This window comes from Chiroxiphia lanceolata, chromosome 14 (genome assembly GCF_009829145.1).
Source record: "Chiroxiphia lanceolata isolate bChiLan1 chromosome 14, bChiLan1.pri, whole genome shotgun sequence".
In the NCBI taxonomy this organism is placed as follows: domain Eukaryota; kingdom Metazoa; phylum Chordata; class Aves; order Passeriformes; family Pipridae; genus Chiroxiphia; species Chiroxiphia lanceolata.
This window is the reverse complement of record NC_045650.1, coordinates 14,658,421-14,686,370: the sequence shown is the minus strand read 5'-3', so window position 1 is coordinate 14,686,370 and position 27,950 is coordinate 14,658,421. Positions and strand designations below refer to the sequence as shown.

The 27,950-nt window shown below is 45.3% G+C and overlaps 1 protein-coding gene across 2 annotated transcripts; it reads right to left on the bottom strand.

Moving 5' to 3' along the window:
- Positions 1–1,048: 1,048 nt before the first annotated feature.
- Positions 1,049–27,693, bottom strand: RNF128 (ring finger protein 128). 2 transcript variants are annotated; one of them, XM_032702114.1, is made up of 7 exons: positions 27,134–27,693; positions 12,723–12,970; positions 8,210–8,281; positions 7,547–7,629; positions 4,938–5,034; positions 3,920–4,097; positions 1,049–2,499 (listed from the first exon to the last, which is right to left on the bottom strand). In XM_032702114.1, the coding sequence occupies exons 1-7, from the start codon at positions 27,537–27,539 to the stop codon at positions 2,363–2,365; spliced, it is 1,221 nt and encodes a 406-aa protein (XP_032558005.1). In that variant the 5' UTR covers positions 27,540–27,693; the 3' UTR covers positions 1,049–2,362. The 2 variants fall into 2 exon arrangements, with proteins under 2 accessions (XP_032558005.1, XP_032558007.1); XM_032702116.1 differs by lacking the exon at positions 27,134–27,693 and adding an exon at positions 24,181–24,637.
- Positions 27,694–27,950: the final 257 nt, after the last annotated feature.

Genomic DNA, 27,950 nt, shown 5'->3' with positions numbered 1-27,950 from the left:
CTACAGCAGTACAGGTTCATCAGTGCGAGCTGCTGCAGCCCCTGCTACTCCACTAGAGCATTCCTTGTGCATCCACATTACCCTTAGAAATACGAGCACTGGGAAAAAGGCAAGTTTGTTGCTCTTAAAGACAGTAAATATAAAGCTTGAATTACATAAACGAAGCAACACAAATGATTGGAACAAAACAAAAAAAGTGCCTTTCAATGTATTGAATTTATCTGAATTCCCCCCCCTTTTTTTTCTTGAATGTCAAATCTTGCCCCCAGTTGAACACAAGACTGGCAGTGATTTCATGACAGTGTATCCCCATGAGATTCTACTACATTACAGCATACACACCACAATAAATTTATAGAAACTTTGTGAAATGGAAATGAAAATGAAATTAAGTGCTCAGGGGTTGCACATTTACTGCTTGGCTGTTGCTTTCTCTGCTCTACACTTCAGAGGGAGAATAGAAAGGCAAATTACAGCTTCAGAGTGGAGTCTGACTATAGTCAGCTTTGCAATTAGAGTTTTCTAGACTAGACTTAGAACTGAGCTACAAAGAAACACAAGACTTAATTGCTACCAAATCGGCCAGGAGAGCGACAAGCCTTTACTACATCTCATAGTACAGCACAGAACAAAGGACGTGTAGTAATTTTTAAAATGCTCTTTCTTCACAGCAAGCATAGCCTGTGGAGTAAGGAAGGGATGCTGAGCAACCTGACAGAGGAAAAGTGAGATGCAGCCTGTCTGATCTGAAGAGTTCATGGCAGACTGCCTCGTGCTGAACATGCCTCCAAGAAAAATTCAGAGGTATATCAAGCAGCTCACTAAACACACCCTAAACTGCTTGGCTTTCTTTTATACTGAGTACAGCTACTAGCTTTAAGCTCTCAACACAATTTCAATCCATGTAACAGTAGCATCCTGCACATAATTAGCATTCCTTAGTCCAGTTACTTTGAGCAAACACTGCTGATTTTTGAGTTTCAGGGTTGTGGGACAGGGAAAATTCAGCATCTGCTTCCATATGAGAGTTGGTAATATTTCAAGTCAGTCAGGATCATCAAAAATAGAGTTTTATTTACATTTTCATATTCAAATTCAATACAAATTATGAAATATTTACAACCATTTAATTTGTACTATAACTAATAAAATGCATTGCTTTTCCCCTCCAGATTCTGAAGTTCTTTATTGCAGGCTTTAAGGCAAAGTCCTGCTAATATTAGAAACTAGTCAGAGAGACAGAGGTAAAAAATAAAGTGCATTTGTAAGACGTCCTTAGTTACCTTTGCTGGGCAAGGCCAAGTCACTTACTATTGAGGCACCCAGTGTTCCTCCTTGACCCCATCCCAACTCCACACAGGTGGCAGACAGCTTCTCCAACCCTCTGTCACACTCACAGGACGTCAGCTCTCCCTGCAGCTTGTGCACTTGAGCAAGACAACACACAGCAACAGTGCAGCATCTTTCAGAGGCTGCATCATTTTCTGAACAAAACACAGCAGATCCTTTGGGAAGAATCTATCTTTTCATCTTCAGTTTACTCTTTCTGAAGTCATCCCAGATTCCCACAAAGCCAGGACTCTGGCATGTTGCTGGTGCTAGAGATGGTTATAACTCCCCAAGTCACTTGAGGATCTTTCAGACTGTTTAACATTAACAAGGCTTGAAAAGTTCCTGCAGTTGTTCCCTTTACGGTACTGTGCAAGTCAGATTTGGCCTGTCAGCTTGCAGCTTTCTTTTCTTCCCCTTTAGGAATGTGTGGTTGGCAGGTTGGAGTTGAGAGGTAGAGAATCAGTTGGTTTCCTAGAGAACCAAAAGACACTGTGGACGAAATCCAGTTTTACAAGCATTAGTTTGCACTTTTCTCCTATCAAATTAGTGCACTGAAACATTAAATACAGTGTTGTTCAAAAAAACCTCATGTGCTGTAAATAAGCATTACACCAGATCAAAAATTAATTTGTTTACAATGAAAATCCACTTGAATTAAAACAATAAACAACAAAAAAAACCCAACTCAAAACGATTCCCAGTAGAGACAGCTACGACATAAAGAATCTTCTCATTTAAACAACTCAAACACTGAAGAGAAGCTTTGTTGAAGATGGAACTTTTGTTTTAGTGTTAGAATCTGCTGGTTTTCTTTATATTTAAGACAGCTTTATCTGAAGAGTGCTAAAACTCACATGGGAAATGCAGTTTTAAGAAAGGCAAACCATACAAGTGTGATTTGAACAAGTCTATTTTATCTAAACATTGCCAACGCAGTATTTTCTGCAGCAGTCTTGCAATTTTTGGTATATATGGAATGGCAGTAGGCAGCTCCTTGCAGAAGGCTTGCACCGTGTTGCTGGGCACGTCCTTAGAGCGTGACTTCACAAACGACCCTGCCCTCAGAAGCTGGCGTTTCATCTCCCTCAAAACCTGGGTTGTCACCCTGCGACAGGGCAGTCACAGTGGAGGGCTGGGATTCTTCATTTACAGGAGGTGTGTTGTCATCTGTCCAGAACAAAACCAAGTCAAGACAAGTTAAGAAGTGTCACAGGCCAGCTTTACTACCATAAAGAGAACTGTGCTCACTTGATTTCCAGAAGCTCACTGCAGTGGTCCTTTCCCAGCACTTCTCCTGCAGAGCTGGAAATCCAAGGCCATACTTCAACTACCACTCTTCTGCTGCCCCTCCTTAGTTTGTGAGCCCATTCTTGACACCACCTGTCATTTCTAGAGATACCTGCTCAGCTCAGTAGTGCTGAGCAAGCAGAGGCTGTGTGCTCAAGCCACAGAAGGCCCTATGAGGCTATGAAATCCAACTAGGAGATTGTCAGTTCTTGTATCTTTAGGGCTGCTGAAGGCATCAGGACCAACTCCTAGAGACCAGGTTCAGGATAAACTGTGGGGGTCACACTGGTTCATAGAGGATGGCCTTCTCCCTACAGATTGACCTTGTTCAGGTGATGTTCCTGTGTGTCCTTCCCACTCCAAGTGAGGATACACGAGAGCCTGAGCCATGTAACTAATCCAGCATCACTCTAATTGCCTGCAGGGATGCAATTTCAACTTCTGGTGCTTAGCTCATAGCAAGTGTCCTCTGCTCTACTGAGGTGCTGAACAGGGCACTCCCATACACACATCACTTGCTATATAACACATCAACACAGGAGGCAGGGAGCAAATGCCATTTTCCTATCAAGTAGACTTCCCCCAGGAAAGAGAGCATCCCTTTCACCTCCAAAAGCTTGCCCCTTACTCCTCTTCCCTACACCATGCCACAGTCCAGGGGATAGCTACTTTTGTTTGTTTACCTGGAAGCTTTCCATTTTTAACACCACCAGCAACACTGAGCATGTGTTGGCAAAATTAAGCACATAAAAGACATTTTCAATTAGTTTGCTATTGTTCAAAAAGATTAAGTATTTAGAAAAGCTGACAGTCTTTTCAAATTAACTGAATTTCAAATTCTCTGAAAGTGTTCAAGGATGACTCAGCCCTGGTAAAATCTGAAATTTAGTTGAAGCACCTGTCATCTCTCTCCTGCACCATCTAAACTAGAGCAGGACAGACTCCCCATAAGTTTTCTGTAAATAAGTAACTACTTAAAGCAGATAGATCTGGTGGCAAAGCAACACTCACTCGTCCAAATGAAATCTCCACAAAGAGACGAGGGACATCTTTGGAAAAATCTCTTGCCCTTGAAGCAGTAAGCCTCTGATTTTTTAACTACTCTTTTCACAGGCTCCGTCTTTTAATTCACACTAAGGTTGTGTTTCATTTGAAAACAAAGATCAAGTGTCAGATCGAGTGTAAAACAAAAGGGAAGATCAAGCCCTGTGAGATGTTATTATGGCAAACCCCCCTAATTCACAGCCTAAGCAACTAAGTGCAGTGCAGTCCAGCAAGACAGAAGAAAAAGTAGACATACTTTCTGATGGTGCATGTGCTTCCTGAGCAGATTCCTCTGGGCCCTGTACGGAATCATATCCAGATGACGCTGTCTCACTGAGATTATCATCTTCATTAACCATAGTGACAGTGGATAGAGGTCTTTGCCCACTGGATCCTGAGGCTTGCACAGACTCAGACCGTGTTTCTACATCCATCTTTGTGGAAAAAAAAAGAGAAAATGGTTTAAGTTACAACTTGATAGGAGGCTGCATCTTTCCAGGAGACCAGTAGTTGCAAGGACTGAGTCCAGGGCACTTTTACCCAGAGATAAAAAAAATAAAATGTCATCAAAGTTCTGCTGTTAACCTCCAACATCATAGGGGAAAACCAGTTATAGCCTAATTGAGGGGGAAGTTCAGACATAGCTTCTGCATTCTTCACTCATTTACTGCCCAGTACCACAGAAAGAGAATCTTCCTTCCACTCAGTGCAGATATGACTCCCCCAGGCAAATTCTGGCATACATTTTAGCTGGTCCAGGCAGTGTCAGGCATTGGCAAAAGGAGTTTCCCCTGGCACTTGCAGCAATGAGCAATTAAAGAACACAGAACACATCAGAAATTCCTGATGTATCCTAGGAAATGATGTGGCTCCAGGAATGATGTCCATGCTAACACATTCACTTTTCAAGGACTCTGGGTACTGAGGAACTGAACAGAGGTTTCAGGGACAGTATGAGCTGTTGAAGTCTGCCGGAAGCTTTGATAAACACCCTTAGCTGCAAGCACAAGAGTTAAGAGCGATTCTCCCATGCATGACAGTCAGCTTGGGCTGACGTTCTGCCCAAGGCTTTAGGTGATACCAACTCAGACCAGGTCAGCTGCAGGTTTCCCTGAAAGGGACACAGCAGTCCCGTAGCATCTGGCCACTGACATGGCAACACCCGGGCTTACTACCAGTGCTCTAGAGGCAGCAAGAAATAGCTCAAGATGTGGTTACTACATCAGTGTAATACTGACAATGGCAGCTGCCACTGTGACAGAATGCTGGCTTACCTCAACACCCAAAACTTTGAGGATGTCACATTTACACAGTGGACACGTCCCGTGTTCCAGAAGCCAGGGGTCAATACAGGTCTTGTGGAAGACATGGCTGGTGGAAGAAGGTAGCCAACAGGTTAGGTTTCATACCAGGAAGACTGCTTATATGTCACCTGTGAAGAACTCTTTGGTAACACTGAGAATTTATTCCTTTTAGAGTGGACGACCTTATTTTGCCTCACGTTTCAGTTGAAAGTTATGGATAGTTGATCTCTCAGCCTGTAGCTGGTTTGTGCTTATCAGTATCTTGATATAACTTGCTAGAGTTCAGCATTATCATTTTTGCTACACCAATCTAAAGCTTTTGTTCTTCCAAATGCATTTTCAAATACATTCCCAGCTGATAATTTAACTAAATACGATTATTGACGTCTCAGCCTCAGCTTTAAGGTTAACCTCTGTCCTGCAGATGCAGATGACTAAATAGCACTTATTTCTGTTAGAACTACATAGACAAATCATCTCACAGAGTAATGTCCTCAAGATAAACTGTACTCCCACCCATTTGCTTTGTCTGTGCAATCACTGTGTATTCCAAGTGGATATTTGGCAGGCTGTGCACTCAAGAAAGTAAATATAGTTCAGCCACCACAGATGCAAATGTGTACTTCTATTAAGACATTCACTTCCACAATGGGTCTAAATTAGGCCACAGATTTAGGAGGATGACTTGAAATCCTGTAATCTGCCTGTTCCCTCAGCCTGAATAGAAACAGCAAGGCAGACAGGCACTGCTCAATATTAATCAGCTCTATTATGAGACAAGTGTAGTGATCACCACATCCAGTGCTCAGTAGCCCATGGCCCAGTAGGATCCAAGGATTCTCCAATTCAGCCCACATCACCAGCACTTCCTTCCAGCTTAATGTTTAGAGTACAATCTGAAACTTCCTGGATGCCTGACTATTTTAAGTCCTTGGATTTACCACTGGTTTTGTGTATCTGCAACTATAAATGCCTTCAGTTTGACTCTCTGGACAAGAATGCCCTTGGCAAACACCCACACCCCAGGGACTCAGATACCACCAGTGTGACTCATTTGATTGCTTGCTTCTTTCATAAATACAGTTAAATGCTTTCAACGAGTAAAGTCTCAGTGTTGAGGTCAACCATCAAAATCAAGTGTGTTCTTGCAGTAAATATCAGTTTATAACTCATGTGAGAGAGAATTTAATATGGTTGATACTGGCAGAGATCATCACTGGTCCATCCAGTCATCTTAAGCATGTGTCTCTTAGAGCTGCATTTGGGCCCGGGAGGAATGAAACATCACAAATGTAAGGAAAGCAATCTTAGAGCAAAGCATAATGCAGCAAACTAAAGAAGTTACTCCACTCTTACCTCAATAAGTCATGCTTTGTTTGCAAGTTCATATCAAGATTATCAGGGTTTATAGGGAAATAATGAGAAGTCAGGTCTCCTATCAGCCAGAAGTATCTGGAGCCTGTCTGAAAGTTTCTGTACTCATGGCACTTAGTTCATTACTAAGCAAGACTACTCATGAGCATAAACGTGACAAGACAACTGATTAAACATTCACCCATGCCTGAAAGCTCATTCAGTTTTGTTTTTTTTTCTAAAGTATTAAGCATTAGATCAAGGAATTTGGTTGATAACATTCTAGCAGCCCAACAGCTTAAGAGGTCCTACTGCTTGGGAGCAGAGAAAGCCTTTGCAAAACTGTAACCTGGTGCAAAGGGAACTCCAGCTCAGATTTGACAATGTTTGACAGACAGCACCGCTCACCACACAACACCAGCTACAGATTTTGCTATTCTACAGAACTTTTCATACATCAAAATTTTTCCAAGTGCTTTTTGTAACCCTCCCCAAAGGTTATGAAACCTCTTCCAGTACACAATTTGTGCAATTCACATGACAGCTTTTAGAAGCTTGGCCAGAGCAGTCCCATTCAGCAGGTACAGGGGGAGTCCCACAGAATAAGTTTCCTTAAATCCTGAAGGAGCTTAATTCCTCACCTTAGGAGCAATCCCAGTCTTTGTGCTACACTATTGGGCTTCCACAGCAGTAAGATACAACAGGGGAGAATTCTAGAAAAATAAACTGCTACAGTTCTATTTTGGTCTCTATTTCAGAGGATGCATACAAGAAGAGAAATGCTGCCTTCTAAACTACAAAAGCCAGTATGGTTTAACAAGTTCAGCAGAAGCACAACCCCCTTAGTAAGCAGTAAATTAAGGGACAAGAAATGGGCAACGTTTTGCCAGTTACCCGCAATTTAGTGGTAACATTCTTATATATCAGCAAGGGAATAATCTTCAAAAAGCCCTGGCATGCCCTTGAGGGGCACTGTGGTCTGCCAAGTGATGCCTGTCAGTCCACTCATGGGGAAGTTATGAACACAGGCCATTGGGGCACACTAAAAGAGCATATTTACACAGTTTCTGTTGTTCAAAACATTGTTTTGACAGAGAGTCAAGAATGCTTGCTGTGTAACAACTTGATTAAAGTTTGATGAGCTTTGTTAACACAGCAGAAGGAACAGCAAGTAACAGCCATGCTTACAGATTTTAGGTAAAGGGGCAGTTTGGAAGACAACTTACTTGCAAGTCAGAACACGCATTACGTCATTTGGCTTGTACTGTTCAAAGCACACAACACAGGAATCCCCATCTGGACCAGTCTCCTAAAACAGTGAAATGAATTTACAGCATTAACAGACTTTGAAAGCTTCCTCTGAACTCCAGTCAGATTTACTGCAGACAAAGGGGTCTAGCTAAAGTCATCCAAGATGCTCCCACATATAATCTTATATAAACACTGTGTGGATTACTCACAGTCAAGCTGACACTTCAACAGAAGCATTTAAAGTTTAAACCCATGGTTTAGAATTTCAGCTTGGATTACTGGAGGCAGTACTGTAGAGGTTTAGAAACTGCTAGCTCCAGTTTTACTTACAAACAGAAAAGCCAGGGAAGCTGATTAGACATACTAGTTTACCTTTAAGCATCCATGCCAGCAAAATTAGGACCTCTCACCTCAGCAAGACTACAAGCAAGCAGCTAACAAAATAACCTGACTCATAAGAATATAAGGAAGCCTTGCAGCCTGGAAAAGGACATGGTCTGAAAGAGGAACTGTCTCTGCCACCAAAAGTTATGGGTTCAGAGAAACTTCTGCATCCTGCTCCAGTACTATGGACCACTCTCCAGGCTCTGTGCAAAGGCTGTGCCATAACAAACATGAGGTCATAGGATCAGTCCTACCTTGTCCCCTTCCTTCAAGGTGCGCAGCTGCATCTCTTCAATGGCCTTCTTAGCCCTGGCCCGTAGTCGTCGCTGTGACAGAAAGCAGTCCTGGTTAATTAAACACGGTCATTTTTCTATTAAGTTACTAATACTTACCCGGGTGCCTACCAGTAAGCAGGCAACAGTTTTAGAACCCAGATGTTATCACAACAAGCCAAGTAAGCATGACCATGCTATTTCAAGACACCATGAAACAGAGTTTCAGGACATACTGATGTGGTTATTGACTAGATGATTCACCAACAAGGCACTAGCATCTGCTTTGCTTTTACCCAACCTTTTCACAAGCACAGGAATTCCAAGGGTTTCTTCTTGATCAGATTAGACCCAACCAAAACAAACAGAAGCCTTCAAACTGACTTGGTACAGAAGACTGAACACTGAGTCCAACAGTCAAGAGTTTTACTCACTTTATGGCACCTCCCTGCCACACACTCACGTCCTGATGAACAGTGAGAGATTCTGCACCGATCAGCCCACTCACCTCCAACGCACCCCCAACGAGCAGTCCCCACCGATTTACAGCTTGCCTGGCAACTGTTGGTGTCCAGCTGTGAATGCAGCACTGGAATTAGCCCAGGAGCCAACTCCTCTGCTTAAAGGTCACAGGTTGTGGCTGTTCCACCAACACAAAGAACAGGACTGTCCTCTCCCTTGCCGGTGCACTTACTGCCTCAGGACACGGAGGCGTATCAGGCAGCTCTGGAACTGCTGTCCCAGCACAACACTTACCTCAGGGACAGACCAGTCTTCAGTTTTGCAGCTAAGCAAAAAGCCTCTTTCCAATTCAGCTGCTCTGTGCAGGAGCCCTGCACTGTTAGCTTTCCAGCATTCCATCTCCTTAGGCATTTTAGCCCAGTCACATGAATCTTTTCCAAGTGCTGGTGGCACAAGTACAAAAGGCCAAGTGGGTGGAAGGCTGCTGCTGACATGTAATAAACTCACAAGGACTGGCTATTCAAGTCTGCACAAGATTCCCTGTGCTGAAGCACTTAATGGCAAACAACTTGATTTATACGGTCACCTGAGAGACTGTCAAGCAATCTTGGTGCAAAATGAGCTATTTGTGTATCAGTATTATTTTGGTGACCTAGGATAGAGCATCCATGTGCAGGTTTTTGAGAGTTTAACAGCTGATAATTATTAACAACTATCAAGGAAGAGATAGATAGAATCCAAAGGTAGAGGATGCAAACCCATTTTCAGGCAGATTTTTGTAGGAACAAGAAGTAGACGAGTTTTCTTGGAAGCTTTTGCTGAAGACATGAATGCATGTTTCTGTATGTCACTTATGGTTAACTTTGGAATGATGTTCCCCTTGTTAGTGTTTGAGAGAGCAGCCATGCACTGCTTTTTACTGAGGCCCCTAGAAGTCTGAACAGCAAATGTGGTAAAAATCAACATGTGGTAACATCAACAGAGGAAGAATGCAGCAATATTAGTACTTCTCATACATAGCCAGAACTGTCGCCACTACTTGTTATTAAATGAAAACTGAACTTTCTAGGAATGTACTCCCTCATTTGGTATCTCATCTACACATCTTGTGTCAGGTCAAGCATATTAGACAGGACCCAACTGGCTGCATTGTTAATAATTTACCAAAACAATATTTTAAGTTTTGCATAGGCACCAGTTTAATTGCTCTTCATTAAATGCACCAATGGCAAAGTCACCTTTAACATTGATTTTGGCAAGTACAGCAGAACACCCCTCCAAGGGATGGAGAAAGGAAGCAAGAGGAAGATTTTTATTGAATAGTCTACCAGGATACTTGAGCTTGGAATGGCAAAGCATTTTGCAAAGCCAAGTTTTTCAAGCAAATGTTAAATGTTAATTATGTGAGAAGTCTGAAAGTCCAACCCAGCAACTCCAGAAAAAAATAGCTAAGTTGAGGAAAAAGAATCAAGACATTACAAAACAGGTCAGGTCCCAGCTCCTATCCAGGCTCTGGTATGTTGAAGTAGTGAGGTACCTAATTGGGAAAATTAGGTTTGCAGTCACTTAGTCCTCAGCCTTCCCCACTCCAACGCTGCTGATTTTACCTCCAGCCCTTTCTGCATAAGGGGGCAGAGTGCCTTCCTGGCACCCTGTGAGCATGGTCATGGCAACACAGACAAGAAAGATCTAAGGAAGTCAGGAACTCCTGCTTTTCTCCTGTAAGCTAAGAAGTTCTTCCCCACAGGTAGCTACTGCCATGGACACAGTTTTGAACTGTGGAAAGTTGAGCAACTCACCTCCTTCAAAGCCATTAGTTAGGTAATTTCTCAGCTGCAACATCTAATCTTTATGAAATCAATGGAAGCAAAGATTTGAGCTGAAATTAGAAACCAGGTCACTGATAATATCATGGGCCATTTTGCATTATTAAGAAAGGTTACTATATTGAGGAACTGAATTTGTCAGTACTCTGCTGACTAAAAAGGTAGCAAGCCATCCTACCACACTTGTCTTTGCTCACTAACCACATGATGTAGCAAGAGACTGCAGAGCTGGAGACTTAAATTTCAAGGCCAGAAGAAAAGATGCATTCAAGAAGGAACTAGCAGGTTGCAAACAGTTTAGCTAGATAGCTCATGAGGAAAGAGCCACTCTGTTTTAACTAACTGTGGTAGGGACATATGTGCTACTAAACTTATCTTTTTGCTTAGACCAGAAGACAATGTGACTGGCTCTTCTCAATAGTCACTCAATTTTTAAAGAAACCCTTCACAAGCTGCAGCACATCATTATCACATATCACTATTAGCTCATTGTACCACTCCAGAGAATCATTCAAAAGTGTTTCTTTGGTTCCAGTGGCTGACTGACCCTTTAAAAGACTCCTCACACAACAGCAAGATAATCCAACAGGGAAGGTCATAAAAGCAGACAGAGACTTTGAAGAGCAGTAAAGGGATGCATTCAGAGCAACACTGAAGTGCTGAAACAACATGATTTTCAGCGCACTTTGAAAAGAGGGAGAATCTGTAACACTTCATTATCAATACACTTGACTGTTCCCTAAAGACACTTCCCAAAAGAACATGTAACCCTTCCGCATCTGTGCAAGAAAGGAGACAAAACACACTCTTTTACTCCACCAACTAACAGACTGAAATCCAGGCAATCTGAGTTTCCAAAGGGCTGAATGATGACTGGAAAGCTACCCATGTACCATGGAAGCTGGTAAATTGAAGTTGGTAAATTGTTTGACTAATATGCAGTACTTCCTGGAGCCAAAGCAGCTAAAAGTCTCCAACTTTGGTCTACACTGAAAATCCAATCAGCTGGCTAGCAGGGCACTGCTACACTGTAGCACCACCTTTTAGTAGTTCACCTTCACTAACAAGCACTTTCTTGTTACTTTTTGCTTATCTGTAAGGTCAGTCTGAGATACCAGGGCATAAAAACAATTGAAAACAATTCTGGACTGTCTATGAGTTTCACTTTGATAGAATAGTACATTTTCACCCCCTGACAGCAGACAAGCTTTCTCCTATTCTTACACTTTTTATAAAGCACTTCCTAAGGCTCCTTGATTTCAGTTCAGCTGAAATCATGTGGAACTAGCATGTCATTTATCAATGTTATTTTTCAATCTACAGTAAATTCTTTCTGCACATGAAGCCCAAGACTGAAATAGTTTGTGAAGGTGCTAGGCAAGCAGACTGGATTTTCCCAGTAGCAGCTACCACTGAGGCATTTATAGCATCTGTAGCTTCTTGAAAGCCTGATAGCTCAGAATAAAGCTGGGCTTCCACAACTGCACTGTTAAATACCTTTAAAGGAGGAAACATTTCAACTGGATTTAATAAAGAGTGTGTAGGGCACCCAGTTTTCCCTGGCCAGCTTCGTTTAGCATTAAACTTTGAAGACAAAGCTATGAGCTTTAGTCCTATGAGCTGATCATATTATTGGACAGAAGAAAGTTACTTGGATACATAACATTAGCATCTCCCTTCCATGAGTTTAAAGAGCACTTTAACAGTGTTTTTTTTTAACTTTTCTTTGAGGCTGTTACTGCAATTCTCAGAAAGCTTTCAGTCTGAAAGCAGATTTCAACAGGCAGTAGCCTCCCAGCCTGCGGCCAAAGTCATGCCCCATTTTGCAGACACACTTCCATCATGTTTCTTGTTACAGCAGGCACATGGGCAGTGCTATGTGGGAAGGGTGAGGGTCAGCTAAGAGCAGTTTAGCTCTCTCACAGCCTCCAATACATCAGCATTAGGGCCGCACTGCAGTTCAGGGCCTAAAATTTGTAGGAGACAGAGTTAACTAAACACAGTCAACTGTTTTCTCCAGACAGTTTACTTTTTGCTGTTCTTCAGGAAAGTTTTAAGCTGCTCAAAGGTGTATCTCTTAGTACTTTAAAGATCACATGCCTTCCAGTGGAACAAATTCAGTCATTTTGGAGCTTAACCAGCATTTTGCCCTTAAGATCCACACCACGTAGGCCTGGGGCTATAAAAAAGTGATGGCACTGACTCACCTGCTCCCTGGACTGGGCCCTTGCAATAATGAGTCTCCGAGCAGAGTAAGAGACATAGCAGCCCAAGGTTGCTGCTGCAACAACAAAGAACGACACCGAGATGAAGAGGATGGTGAAGATATTCATGGAGAGGCTGCGCTTCTTCCCCACTTCGATGACCATTGTCACCTTCATGCCGCTCTGAATCCGCCGCAGGATCTCCATGCCTTTCAGGTTGCCAATCATAATTGCAACAATCTTTTCAGCACCTGCAAAGGAGAAGGGGAATCCATGTACAGTTATCAGGTGTTATATCAGCGTCTTAGATGTTCCAGTTCAAGTGCTACAGTAAAGACTGTGGGAAGTTTCTAACTGGTATTTGTAGATTCAGCATGAGCTGATGGAGCAAGTGTCATCACCATATGCTTGGCCAGTTGAAAGGTACATCCAGTTACCTGTGAGCTGCATATTTAGAGCATATTTAGAGTATGTTTAGAATTCACTCATCTCCATAGCACTCCTCACTCAAATATAGGACACTCACTGTCCTATTTAGACACAACACTTTGGTGATTTATGTTTTAACATGCCTTTGAACTACACTAAGTTAAAAATAAATCCTCTACAGACTGAGGTCACTGAGGATTGCAGTATCTGTGTGGGAATTGCTTCCTGTAATGGATCCGACTCCCTTCCTGTTCCGCTGCCACTTCTTAACACCTTTTTTCTAAATTTGACAGTACTGTTGAGTACTTCCCCAGACACTGAGCAGTGAAAGCCATAGATCAGCCTTTGCTTCTGTATTCTCAGCAGCAATTGAGAAATGATTTGAGTGAAATTTGATTGTGAACTATAAATGTTTTCCTGAGTTTCTAATGCAAATTCAGAGGGAAGCAAATATGGAGGGAGGTATGCTCAGCTTTTAAACAGTTGGTGGCAAGATGGCAAACACCATCCTGATTTTAACAACAGGTTTTATTCACTCAGTTGAACACCATGACAAGTCAAAGGAACAAAAAGTTTTATGGTAAGAAGAAATTTCAACCAACTCCAGTCCCCAAGCACAGACCAGAAGAAACTGCTTTCCTTTTAGTGACATGCAAGGGCTTGAGGACATTTGACACCATTTGCAGGAACTTCAGACAGTCCCAATATAACAGAGAGGCTCTTAAGAGGTAAAGATAAAAAACAAACAAACAAACAAAAAAAAACGGGGAGAAAGGGAGATGAGTAAATTATCACTGGTATTTCTCTAAACTAAATACAAGAAAAATAGATTTGAAGACCAGCTGACCAGGAGTCCTGCTGCATTAAACCATCACCTGCACAACATTCATAATAGACATTGCATGGTGGAGGAACAAAAGACTGTTACAGAAGTGCTATTTTTAGCTAACCTCCCAGCCAAACACTTTTATGGGGAGACCAATTGTCTGTCTCTCTCCTAAAAGAAACCTTACCCAACTTTCAGATACCAAAAAACTAGAACTGGTGTTAAATCACAAAGGCTGTCATTGGAGAAAGCGCTCATTAGTTTTCCAGCTTGTTCACATGTCTGTGATCCAGCATGGCAAGCAACCCTCCTTAGTAGGACTAAACTTTAATGAGAAGGACATCACACAGAAAAGAGGAAAAAGTAATTTAAAAAATAAAACCCAGCCAAGCTGCAACTACTGTCCTTTAGGATGAACTAGGGCTTATACATCAGTTAGAAAATGAGCCGGAGTCAGGTGTTAGGAGCAAGCAAAGAACTAAGCATGGGTCAAGTCAGATGCTGAGACATGCTTTCATAAGCATGGAAGAAAGTGTGAAAGAGCAGGCTACAACAATGAGAAAATAAAAAGCCTACCCAAAAAAAAAATCAAAAAAGGTTTGTTCTGCCTTATGTCCCTTCGCTTCTGCACGTCTCACAGCAAATATAGCTTGTGGTTATCCACAACACAAGATGCAGTGTGGGGACTCCTGTTAACGAAACGTCACCATCAGCCTGCAAAACCACTCCAGCTACTAAGCCATCTGCTGTGGATGAGTTTCACCCTTAAAGAAAAAAACATCTTCCATTTAAGTCTCAAGCTGATCAGTTCACAAAGATGTCTTTAGATGACAGCTTTAATTCCTCCTGACTCTTTTCACCCCCAGAGATTTCTCTTGCAATTTCAGCTCTGCTTTAGATAAGCACATGCAAGCACCAGCTGGTGGCCTTGACACTGGCTCAACAAGGGCAGAAGAGTGGCCATTTCCATCAGCACCACGTTTAGGACAACTGCTGTGCTTCTAGAATAAAAGCATAAGGATCATCCCCACCCAACACTCCCTGAGCTGCTGGGTGGGTCCCACCTTGACAAGTACTGAAACGTGTTACAGTGGCCTTGAAACAAGGACCTGGACAGAGACTCAAGCATCACACTGGAAACAAGGTATTTGAGGGGACATCTGCAGAGGCGTCTCAAACACAGCAGCTGCCCTCAACTGTCAGCTTTCTAACCCCCCAGACTGCAGCAAAGCAAAAGAAAAGTCAGTTAGTTGTGCATGGCAAAAACCTCACAGAAACCCAAGCTCATCACCCAGGTGTTGTCAGCTTTTGTGGTTCAGGTAAAGCTTCTCTAACAGTTTTTAAAGGACACTAGAAGGTGAAATTAAGCTGCTGCCTGTTTAGCTAATAATGGGCTCACTGCTAAACAGAAGAAAGACCTGTTTAGTTAAACATTTCCCAGCCTCTTTCCTTTCCCATTCCCTGTGAAACTGAAGAGGGAAAGTTATTCAAGTCTTTAGAGAAACACAGCCTGCCTCTAGATTTGGAGTTTTGCAGGAGGTACCTGCTGGTCAAAATCTGGAGGAAAGGGGCTAGCACAGATGAAGCACAAGAACCTCAATGGTGCATTGTGGCAGGGAAGAGCTGGGGCACAAGCAGATTGGGCACACAAGGACAGTGCATGACTGGGATCAAAGTTTTACCTTCCTGTATCAGGTTGACTTAAATGCAGAGTGGAGTTTGCATCTATTTATACCAATATCAATACCTATATTAAACACTGCCCTGCAAAGACTTCACTTGTTCTGCCATTACACTTCTGCTCCCTGTAAACATGAAGTTGGGGGTTTGGCAATTCAGGAGAGAAATGCGATGTGTAAGGGCAGCATAGAGCTGGGAGCATTAACTTTTGCATAGTAAACACCTGTCTTTTCATATTCATTTAGGGAGATTATTATAATCCAGTACTAATCTTGTGTGTGCTACAGATAAATCTGTCGTGAACCAAGAAAAATTCTGGGTCCTGGAGAACATTCACCCCACAATATTCAGCGGACTGCAATGGAACCTAATCCATGCTTAACAGCAGTCACTTTTAGCAATAAAATCACAATCTGCTCATGCATTAAAGCACATCAAGGCAAGGTTCAGATCTCAGGGCCAAAAAATCCCCTGACCAAAGACAACTCAAGGACTCCAGCTCAAGGACTCAGCTTGTTCAGGCATTAGAACCATTCTGCATTGTTTAAACCAAGCAAATTCTGCCTCAATTAAGACATGAAAGACCCCTTCATTTTGGCTTAAAGGCCTCAGTGTAGCTTTGAGCAAATTCCATAGACTGTTCTTTTCTTGGATAGCAAAAGCCAAACTCCTGTAATGTCTCTATCACCATTTACAATGAACAGGATGTTAATATTGTTATGGGACCTTTTCCTCTTTGGGAGTAGACCAAGCTGCAACACCGTTTGGTGAAAACATGTGAGGAAGGCAACAATTCTGAGGGCATTTTTAAGAAAGAAGGTATAAAAGATAAGTAGGCAAGTTATTTCAGAACAAGGAAGAGCTAGCATGCCATACACAAACTCCAACATTTTTGATTCTGTAATTTTTCCCCCCCTTTCTGAAATTCCAAAGTTTTGCATCATCTTTAAGTGGAGTGAAATTAAGTTTCTTTCACTTTGTCCAGAGAGTGCCTGCGCCTCTGCCGTGGTACAGCTGTGTTGTTTCTCCCCAGAACCAAAGCAGCTCACCCCAACACTTCACTCAGGAATACCCCCACACAGCCCTTGGTCCTGTGGAACCTGCAATCCATTTCAACAGCCCCAGCTGACCACCATGGTGAGCCACTCACTCAGAAAGTGCAGAATGGAAGAAATTACTTCTGATTTTGAATGTTCACATAAAAAAAAAAAAAAAAAAAAAAGGCAAAAAGCAGACTTCGGAGTTTGAATTCTCAAAGAAAGGTCAGGCTCTCCTTAACCAGAGCAGAATCAATATCTGAAGGCTCTTTCAAGAGATTAAATATAAACTCTCAACTTGATGGCTGTATCTGCTTTTATCTACATGATATGGTACTTTCAGCACACAAAATCAGCACTAGCTGTGTCTTCAGCCTTAGTCAAAGAGGTAGAGGTATTCCCCTGGTACCCCTCCAACTCCAGCATCAGCAGAAAGGCATTAGGAGATCAAGCCATCTCCTGTACTTTAACATGAAAGACGCTGTCAGTTGACACTCCAACCATTTCCCACCAGATCAGCACACCTGACTCCTCAGGCATGTAAGAGGAGTATCTGATATACCGGCTTCAGGTTTAAAAAACAAACAAAAAAAAAAAAAAGAAAAAGACATCTTAAATATTGCTTATCTCACTGTACTGGGATTTCTGGTGGTTTTCAAATAGGCCTGTACAAGCTTAATGTTATCTGTTACAGTAGGAAGGAAAATAAACTATCATTGTACACAGACTGATCTGGTATTACTGACATGATGTAATTCACCTCAGGTGACAGGCGAGCACTGCACACAGAAGCCGTCATGTCTCAGCACTACACCACTCCAGGGACACGAGGGCTCTCCCTGGCCTCAGACACTAGGAAACCAGAGCCTGCAGGCCAGCTCTGCTCTCATCCATGGTACACTGTGGACAAAAAAGGGTGCTGACTGCTCTCATCCAGACGCACAAGGCAAAATCTCATCAGGAATGTGCCCATCCCCACAATCATCCTCCATCGCAGACACTGTCAGAGGAAACGCCTTTATTGCCCTGCAATAAGCTCTCCCCTTTGCAAGAGGGGAGGGTGACTGAACTCATAGTTCAGGAACAACTTAAGCCTGGATAAGCTGACATGTTCACAGGCTTGTCCCTTCTCCTTCTCCTGCTCTGCCTGTTCTCCACTCCAAACATTACCTGCCACCAAGATAAAAGAACTGCTCACTTCCAGGCTATTTTGCAGTTATTTAAAGTAACAGCCCCTTGTGCCCTCAGCTTTTTGATTAAACTGTCTTCTTCCTCACACTATCTCCTAGGCTTAATTAAATCTACTTTCAGCTTGCTTTACTTGACAGATGGCACTATGCCTGATCTCTTCCTCCTCAACACACAAGCATTTCAGCACACAGAGGTAAACATTCACACAAAATCTTGGAATGGCTGGGGTGGGAAACAACCTCTGGAAATCACCTAGTCCAACCCCCCGTTAAAGCAGGTTCACCCAGAACAGGTTGCACAGGATCACATCCAGACAACTTTTGAATATCTCCAGTGAAAGAGACTCCACAACCTCTCTGGGCAGCCTGTTCCAGTGCTGTCACCCTCACAGTAAAGTTTTTCCTCCTATTCAGGTGGAACTTTCTGTGTTTCAGTTTGTGCCAGTTACCCCTTGTTCTGGGCACCACTGAAGAGACTTTGGTCCCATCCTCTTAACACCCACCCTTAACAAATTTTTTGTTGATAATAAAACATATTTTATTGATGAGGTCCCTCAGTCTTCTCCAGGCTGAACAGGCCCTGCTCCCTCAGCTTTCCTCACAGGAGAAATACTCCAGTCCCCATCATCTTCACAGCCCTTCCCTGGGCTCAGTCCAGGTCCTCCATGTCTGTCCTGAACTGAGGAGCTCAGAACTGGACTCAGCACTCCTGGTGAGACGTCACATGTTAATCTAAGGAGACTCCTCGGAGAGGATGGCCTCCAGATGGGCCACCCAACGTTACTGTGGAGAAGGAAGATTTCCACACTAGGCAGTGCAGGGAAACTTTACCAAACAGGCTGAGTGTCTGAAGGAGCACATCAAGACCAAAGGTAGTTTTACATAATGTGAGTTTCCATTGGTCCACAGGGGATACTGGAGGTGGAAACAAACCTGCACTCTATTTAGTTTAGACAGTGTTATTATTTGTCGAGTGAATCCAACAATTACCAGCCTTTTTCTTCTCTCCCTCTCCCCTTTCTGAGCCTTTAAGACCTATGTAAATGCTCCCAGGCCCTAAGTCTTAGAATATTTATAACATGAAATCATCGTTTAAAGCAGCATCCAAAACAGTAACACTTATTAAGGGCACAGAGATTAATGAGACCTGTAGGATGGTTCTCTTCACGTGCTCTTTGGTCAGTGGCACTTGCAAGAGTAAAATATCACCTTTCAATCTAGCAAACAGCATCTAATACCTCCTGAAGAAACAGAGAGCAACATTCCCTAATGAAAATTCTTCGCTGAATTTACTCAACAGCTTTCAGCAGTTTTGATTTAGTAAATACATTGCTCACCCTCTTTGAATGAGATTGAGCTCACCGCTAAATATCCCTTGCTCTCCACATGCTGGTGGCAGCTAAGTGCTCACTGGGAACAAGTGAGTTTGAGAAAGCTAATGGTAAAATGATGTAAGTCAGCACAGTGTAAGCCAGAAGGCATCTGTCTGTGGAAAGATGACAGCTCACACTGGATACAGTGGGGAACCGTGCTGAGCTGATCACTGTGTGCTCACCAGCACATTCAGGACTGGAGGCAAACAAGCACTGTCATTGTTTTAAGGACATGATGTCCCACACAATGAAGCCTCTGCTACCACAGCTGTCACTTAGGATTTTAATTCATCCTTTCACATTTCAACAGCCCAGTAAACTCAAAGAGCAAGGGCACTTCACAGACCTATTTCAGGCTATCTAAAGGGTGATGCCTTTTCCTGTGGTTTTCCATGGCACAGAGGTACCTAAATTATATCACTAGGAGCAATGGCAGGGATCAGAAGCTGTCAATAGCACTAGTTAGTCTATCCAGCTTCTCAGTGCCTCTCCTGCTTGCTCACAGACCTTGGTGCTGTGGGCAGCCCCAACTCACTGTCACACAGTCACACCCCACCTTACCCTGCAGGTGGGCAGATCAGGGGCACCAGCCAGACTCACGTACCAGGGCTGGTTGTCTGATTGCCACTACAGCTGTGACATTAATTTACTCTAAACCAGGCAGCCAGGAGAACCGAACTGAGCACATAAAGACAAATTTGCAACACATACAAATGGAAGAGTTAATTCTCAGATGCAAAGAGCTACAAACTCCAGACACTACAGACTGCAAATACCACTGAGGCACAGCAGATGCATGCAAGGTCCTTCTCAAAAAGGAGTGCTGGTAGGAAGGGCTAAATAACCTGCAGAGTCTCACCTGGCCATGGCCAGGTAACATGAGACAGCAAGTGTCATCAATTAGACCTTGCATCCTCATTCCTCACCTGACGCGTCCTCAGCACAATTCTTCACTCACTGCAATGGAGAGGTACTCTTGTTGTTTACAGAATGCTTACAAAGTCTCAGCACAGCCTGCCTTGGGATTACAATTGTCTCAGTCTTTAACAGTTTTACAGCTCACATCAGCCTTTTAATACCATGGAGAAGTTTTAGCTTGTTTCTGAAGATCACACCTCATACGAAGTTGGAGCAGAGCACAATTAGACACTTTTGCCATACACTGTTTTCTCTAAGCATATGGAGATAAGCCTTTACCTCAGTGAAATTCCTGCAGAACAAGTTAAGTGGCTGTGCTACATATTTAACCTTTCCTTCCCCTTTCACCCACTGATGCAAGTTTACACTTGAACCAGATCTTGTTAGCCTGAGACATGCTGTTACTGCTTTAGCCAGAATTATTTAGCTGCGTTCCCCCAGAATAAGCCCTCTTCAGATCAGGTTATGTGCTTCTCAAGTCTAGAGTTATACCACAAGAAACAAACCAAAGAAAATGTTCACAGTTGCTTTCTGACCTGCAAGGAATCCTTCTCCACCAGCTGCAGGGACATAATGAACAGCAAAGAATGCTTTCCATGGGTACTACCATACCCCCAAGACACCTAACAGCCTGGTTCTACCTTAAGGCAAGGTCCACCTTTAAAACAAATCAACTCTTGCCCTGCACTTTTTCCCCCACATGTTGCTGGTTTTCTCCAATCAAATGTCTTTTTCAGAAGGTCAATAGAGATTACAGAGAGGTGCAGTTATGAGCACACAGAACTGTACTTTGAAACCTTGCTCAGCCTGCCACAGAGCGGTACCATCTCCTTAAACTGCGCACAATTAAAACTCAAGTTTGCTAATTGATACAGGTTTGTGCTTATAAAAGCACAAAGTAAACATTACTTTGGACTCCATGAAATTCCTGGCATTCTACACATTAAAGATGATTAGGCAGGACTTGATCATATCTGATTTGGCTATTTATTGTGTTCTGTTGTTTTTATTGTCAATGGATTGTTTTGTTGGGTTGTTTTTGTTTTTTAGTTGGGGTTTTCTTTGGGTTTGGTTTTTTTTGTTTTGTTTTTTGGGGGGTTCTTTGTTGTTGTTGTTTGTGTGTGTGTGTTTGGGGGTTTTTTTGGGGGGGTTTGGTTTTTTGTTTGCTGGGTTTAAGTTGGCACACCAAAAAGTTATATCAGAGCACTGATACGAGCAAAAAAGAATTCATCAGACCAAACACAATAAGAAAAAATTCTCTGTAAGCAGGATGAGTAGGACAAACTCTGCTTCAAATACAAGCCCATTTAAGTCTAAACAATAAAGTTGCTTCAAAAGCCAAGTTTGACAGCCCCAGAAAAACACACACAGCACTTTCAGATAAGGTTCTCTTACTAACTTCATGTTTTGTTGCTACCAAGGTTCTGTGAAGAAAAGCATGTTGTGCCATATATTTTATCAAAGCCCCGTATATTTTATCAGAGAAGGAGATCTTCCTTCTCTGCCAGGCAGATGACAGCTCCTACCCTCAGCACTGCTGGCAGGAGGAGATGTCAAAGCTCCGAGGCTTTTGCCCCAGCAAAGACATCTCCCCACTACTTCCCATTGCCTCAGCTTGGAGGAAGTGCTTGGTTTTGTCTGGTTTCACTTGATGGCATATGATAGCCCCAGTTAGAGCAGAAATGAAGCCAATGAGGAAACTCAGATTGTGAAGTCACCGTTAGCACAGCTACAGCCGTTACAGCCACGGCGGGAGCTGTACTTGCACAAAAACAGTTCTTTATGAGCAGGGCCACCTTCAACACTGTCTCCAGAAGAGTTGGGGCATCCAGTGCCACCAACACAGGCCAGGAGACCCATCCCAAAGCACAGTTCAGCAAAGGGCAGTATGACCAGCTCTCACCTCCTAAGTTTGAGTGCTGTAAGCTGACCTCATCAGCATTACACAAGCAGTATCCTGCACTTGGCAAACTCAATGAGGCTGGTGACTTGTAGTTCGCTTCACCTCAGCTGGGCTGTGTTCAAAGCCTGCAATGTTTGTCAAGTTTGGCCAGAGAGCACTGGCTCCCAGAAGGAGCAGAAGGCAGGACTGGCCCAAGCACAGCATGTCACCAAAGCCCCATAAGCAGAAGGAAGAGCACTGCTGTGGGAAGAGGCAAGAACAGGGACTCGTAGACAAATGTGGTGATAGAGGAAGAACTCAAGCCCAGAGAAGAAGGGAGGCTGGAACAGGAAAGAAAGTGAGGGACTAAAACAAGGACGAGCAACAGCAGCAACAAGCTTAGCCCAGTAATTGTGCTAGGACATGGCAAGGAGGAGTCACGCAGATTAAATATGTGGTTTGACAGAAGCTGTCTTCTCCAAGCAGTCCCTGTCCTATTTGTCTGCAGTTCAGCTGGGAAGTTTCAACATGCCCTCAAGCCAGTAACCCATCACACAGGATAATCAGGACAGCTAGAGCCACTCTGACACAAATGCCTCAGCAGAAAGCTTAAGGACAGCACAGGAAAAGGAGGGAGCTCCTCCTGGAGCAGACCCTGCAGAGAGCACATGGCTTATTTCAAGAGGCAGCTCCTGGCAAGGTTAAGATGCTTTAAGTCTCCCAGCGGGCAGGATGGAGGAGAGGGCAGGAGCACATAGCCCTTCCTCTCAAGAACAGGTTCAGCAGTGACCTACCCAAGCCAGCAGTGCCAAGGGAGCTCCTCCAAGAGCTGCAGGATTAGGCAGGCACACAGTGAACAGGGCTCAAGGCAGGCAGGGATGCTCCCGTCAGTTCAGCAGGAGGAACTAGCCCAGCAATAGCCAGATCTCAGTAGCATTTGTCAGCTGATGATTTGATTACATAAGAAGGCTCTGCCTCAGAAAGGCCTGTCCAGACTGTATGTTTTAAATTCTTAAAGCAGAGTACCAACAGTCCTACAGTTCATTAAGACTGCACACAATGAAAATCCAGAGGCAGCTACTGTTTCCTTGTCTCACCAGAACACTTGCCTTCATAGCTAACAGACAGAAACCCTCTCCACCCTTTCTAAGAGGGGTGCTGCAAGGATATAATTATTTTTTTCACCACTCAAAGTTTGAAGACGCACATTTTCTTTTTTCACTGTTTTATTTCACTCCAGAAGACACGGCTTTCCAAAGCAGTGCCACTTCACAGAATTCCAACATGCCCAGCAGGTGTGTGCACATCTGTCCAACAGCTGGACAGAGTCACCAAAGCCATTCACCCTACTCAGGTTGTCACCAGAAGGCATTTACACAGCCTTCAGCCTAGGGCTGCAGGTAACATTAGCCTAAACACAGTCAAATCTCATTCTTCATTTGAAAGATGGGCAGATCAGGAAAAAATCCAAAACACTTCTGGCAAGTAGGAGACTTTCTACAGCAAGAGAAGAGGGGCTCTGTCATCAGCGTCTCCGAACTGGAAAATAACCTTCAAAGGGATTCAGCTTCTTCCATTGCAAGTGGCATTTTACTGCTGAAAAGTCACCTACAGAAGAGTCTCGCACTCCATCTATTTCTAGTTAGTGGAGGCATAGGGAGAATTGGTGTCTGAGCATGGAAACCCAGCCTATTTCACGGCCCAAATCAACTCCACAGGCTTAACAGGCTTTAAAAACCTCAGCATCCATCACCGCTGGCGGATATCGGCTCAGGCCAGAAACCCAAACCCAGTGGAGACATCGCCAGCCCCGCACACCTACAGCCCGGGCCCGGCCCGGCCCGAGAGCTCGGGGAGAGCCCGCTCGCCCTCAGCCCCAGCTCCCGCCGCAGCTTTCGCGAATGGTTACTCATTAATCAGAGGAAAACCAACGGCAGCCACAGCGCGCGGAACAGCACCGGCCAGAAACTCCCCCGGTGCGGGAGAGGCTGGGACATTCCCGGCTCTTACTGAGGAGCCGCGCTGGGATGTGCGGCGGGGGCCGAGCCCGGGCAGTGCCCCGTTCCCGCACCGCTCCCAGCGCGGAGACCCCTCTCTGCCCAAGCCCGCCCGCCCCCGGCGCTCACCGTGGTGGGACATGGGCAGCACCTCGTTGCCGGTGCCGCGGTAGTTGTAGATGACGGCGGCGGCGGCGCCGCGCTCCGCGGCCAGGCGGATCTTGTCGGCGAAGGAGCAGCCGCCGCCGCGCTGGATGAGGGCGAGCCAGCCCGGGGAGCCGCCGCCGGGCGGGGGGGCCCCGCTGAAGTTGGTGAGCGCGTTGCAGGCGTTGAAGGCGTCGGGGCTGTCGGGCAGCACCAGCAGCCCCTCGGCCGACTGCAGCGGCGAGTCCAGCCCGTACAGGCCGCTCTCGCCCGCCTCCCACCCGCTCCGGTTGCGGTCCGCGCCGCTCTCCCACGACACGTTCAGCCAGGCTGTCCACGCCGCGGCCGCCGCCGCCCCGCGGGGACCGGGCGGCGGGACGGCACAAAACAGCGCGGCCAGCGCCAGCAGCGCGGCCCCCGACGGCATCCCCGCACGGCCCGGCCCGGCCGCGCCGCCGCCTAAAGCCGCCGCCGCGGCTGCCGGGGGAGGAGCGGGGCCGCCCCCGCCGCGGCCCGCCCCCCGCACCGCACCGCCCGCCGCCGCGGCCCCGCAGGGAACCCCCGGCCCCGCCGAGACCCCCGCCGGAACGGAGAGCCCCGAGCGCTGCGGCCCCGACGGTGGTGAGGGGGGTGCGCACCCAGGCGTCCCCCTCGCCGGATCCCCTCCCGGAGCAGTGCGTCACCAACACGTTTTTCCCGGGGGACGCGGAGGGTCACCCAGCCGGGTCACCTCTGACAAGTGATGGTTCCTGCTGACATCGCCTCTCGGGGTGATGGCTGACCCCCCGCGCGCCTCTCAGGAAGGGGGGCTCCCCCCCTCCATCACCTCCCAGCACAGCAGTCTCCTCACCCAGCCCGCACCAGTGCCCACAGCGCACGGAGCACGGGGGGCGGGCTGTGGGGACCCCTGGAATGGGCGACCCCCTGACGCCCCACAGGCACAGAGACACCAGCATGTGGTGCCCGGCCGAGAAACAGCCACTTCCCACCGCCGAGTTCATGTTTGCTGAACATTCCACAGCGAGCCGTGTCAGTCCTGCCGGGGAGTTGGCTTGTGGAGCACTGAGTTAGCACTGTTCGCTCACCGGCCATTGGTGCCCCTGTCATTCAACAGATGCTATAAACCTGTCACTTCAGCCAACAACTCCTTTTTCTATTTATGTCCTAGTTGTGTTTGTGTGGTTAATTATTATTTGATCTATGGAGCTCGCAACTAGAAGTCCTGTTTCTCCAGGGCCTTGCAGTTATTTCTAGGGCAGCCAGTTTGCAGGCACCAGTCCCTTGCTCTGGCACATACACGTTTTTGCCAGGTTGTCCCACATCAGGCAGTGAGGTCAGAGTGCTGGCAGTCACTGCAACCATGAGCGTGACAGGCTGTAGAGCCCTGCCAGGGAATTTGAGGCAACAAAGGAAAATAATAGGAGAAAGAACAACATCTCAAGCTCCTCTTCTCCACAGAGCCACTCTTCTGACTGAGAGGCCCTGTTCCTATCAGCTGCTCTGCAGGAATTGCCCCCAGCCCCAGGAGCTGCTCAAACACATCCCCATGCAGCCACATGTCACTACGTGCAGACTGGGACTTTGGGTGGGAACCCATCATTGAGAAAGGAATATTCCTGGGCAGTGATTGCATGGCACAAGATCAGCTGCTGCCTATGCAATTCCCAAATTAATTCGTGCAAACACAGAGTTCAACCCTTAGTTGAAATTCTTAGTTTTTACACCAGGCTTTGGGATAAGTCTGAATCCATGTGGTTGATAACCAGTAACTTGCTGTCCACTGCACTGCCCATTTCCCATCCCTTGCCCTGTGCTAAGAGCATTACACAGTCAAACCCAGCTCAGGTTTGGCGGCCTCCCTAGGGATGGGGCTCTGGAACCAGCCCGCTCCACTTCAAAATCAACCCTGTCCACCAGCGTCCACCCCCTCCAGCACAGCAGCTACAGGTTTTGGAAGCTCAGTAGCACAGGGAGATTGGTTTGGTTTTGCTACTGCAATAGCAGCGTGCAGAGCAGGTAATGAAGAGCAGATGAAGCAATTTGCTCAAGATCAATATTGCTAAATACACAAAGCTTACTAAGCGAACCTTTTTGTCCTAACCTAAACAAACCTCTCATTTTCTCATTCCACATCTAAGTAGAAAACTTATTTCAAAAGTAACAGCTCTAGCTATAATCAGAAGTAAATCTATAAGCAATCAGAGATGTGGTTTTTTTTGAAACCTGTTCCATGTAGGGGCAGCGAAGAACTTAACACCCCCCTGAAAATATAACCAAGCTTTATGCAATCAACAGCAGCCAATGTGCTCAGCCTCAAATGCCTCCAAAGCTTTAGGGATATTTAGCCCTGGTGTTTTCATGGAAGGGGCTTGGTCAAGTGACTTGCTCCAGAGTAGGAAAACTAGGTGTGCACTGAAGTATCCCAAGTTTTTAAGCCGTCTGAAAACAAAATTAAGATAGGAAAACAGAGCTTGTGCCTGAGCTTAGGCACTATTCAGAATTAGAACAATGTAGAAAAAAAAAGGCAAGATCTAGCTTGCAAAGCACATACCTATGCTGCAGACACTTGTAGGTTCATTTGTGTCCACTAACCTCAAAAAATAAACTGGTATCTTCAAAGCAGACACCAAGGCTTTCTCTACATCACTCTCTAAAATAATTTCCAAGCTGGACAAGTGAAAAGCAGTACTAACTTCAGAGACTCAACCCTTTGGCTACACTGCACCAAGCTCAGAACTTAACAGCAGGGTCTTTCTTACTAAGCACTCAAGTCAAGGCTCAAATTGCATAATACATTGTTTTCCCCATTGAATTTCTGGATGAGAGCAACCATCACTCACAAACACCCCTGTTTCCTCACAGCCCAGCTGTGCTGTCCTGAACCCAACAGCAGAGAAAGAAATGGCCACGTTTCAGCTCTTCACACTCTTTTACTCACCACGATGCAACATCACGAGGGGGTGGTTGCCTTTGCCCTGTGAATTGTAGATCACTGCTGCTGTTGCACCCTTTCTGGTTGCCACCTGAATTTTTTCAGTAAAATTGCAATTGCCTCTTTCGATCAGTGCTATCCATGGCTCGCTTGTGACAGTGAACTCAGTATTTTTGTCACAGGCTTGATGATTCTCAGATGTTGGAATGCCCACAAGCCCCTGGGCACTGAGTCGAGGAGAATTGAAGCCATACAGGCCACATTCACAGCGCTCAAACACGGTCCTGTTGCTGGTGCTGTTGAAATAGAACAAATTTACAGAGGCCGTCACAGACATTGCCTCTGTAGGGTCGAATGAAATTAAAAAATCCAGCAGGAGACAGAAAACCCACAACTGCTCGACTTGCTTCATTGCTTCTTCCTGGCAGCGGAAAATGTAGATGTCCAGATGTCTTTTCAGCTGCTGGTGATCCCTGTTGGAGCACAGCCTGCTGCAGAGTTGCAGCGGGAACCTGACACCACCCAGGTGAGCTCTCCAAGTGTCAGGGAGCTCAGCGTACGCGTTGCCAGGTCCGGAACCCTGTGGACACGCCCAACGATCGCGGGGTAGCGGCGCAGGCGGAATGTCCTGTGGCCCAAACTTCCTGCTGCTTCTGCACAACACACAGCACTCTCCCCCTCCTTCTCTCCCATCACCCCACAAACTCTGCCTTCCATGATGCTCCCCAAGACAGTGCCCAAGTGCCCCGCTCCCGTTGCAACCCGAGTGTCACGGCAGAGGAACAGGTCACCTTTCATGCAGTTACATAAGCTCAGGGTTCTC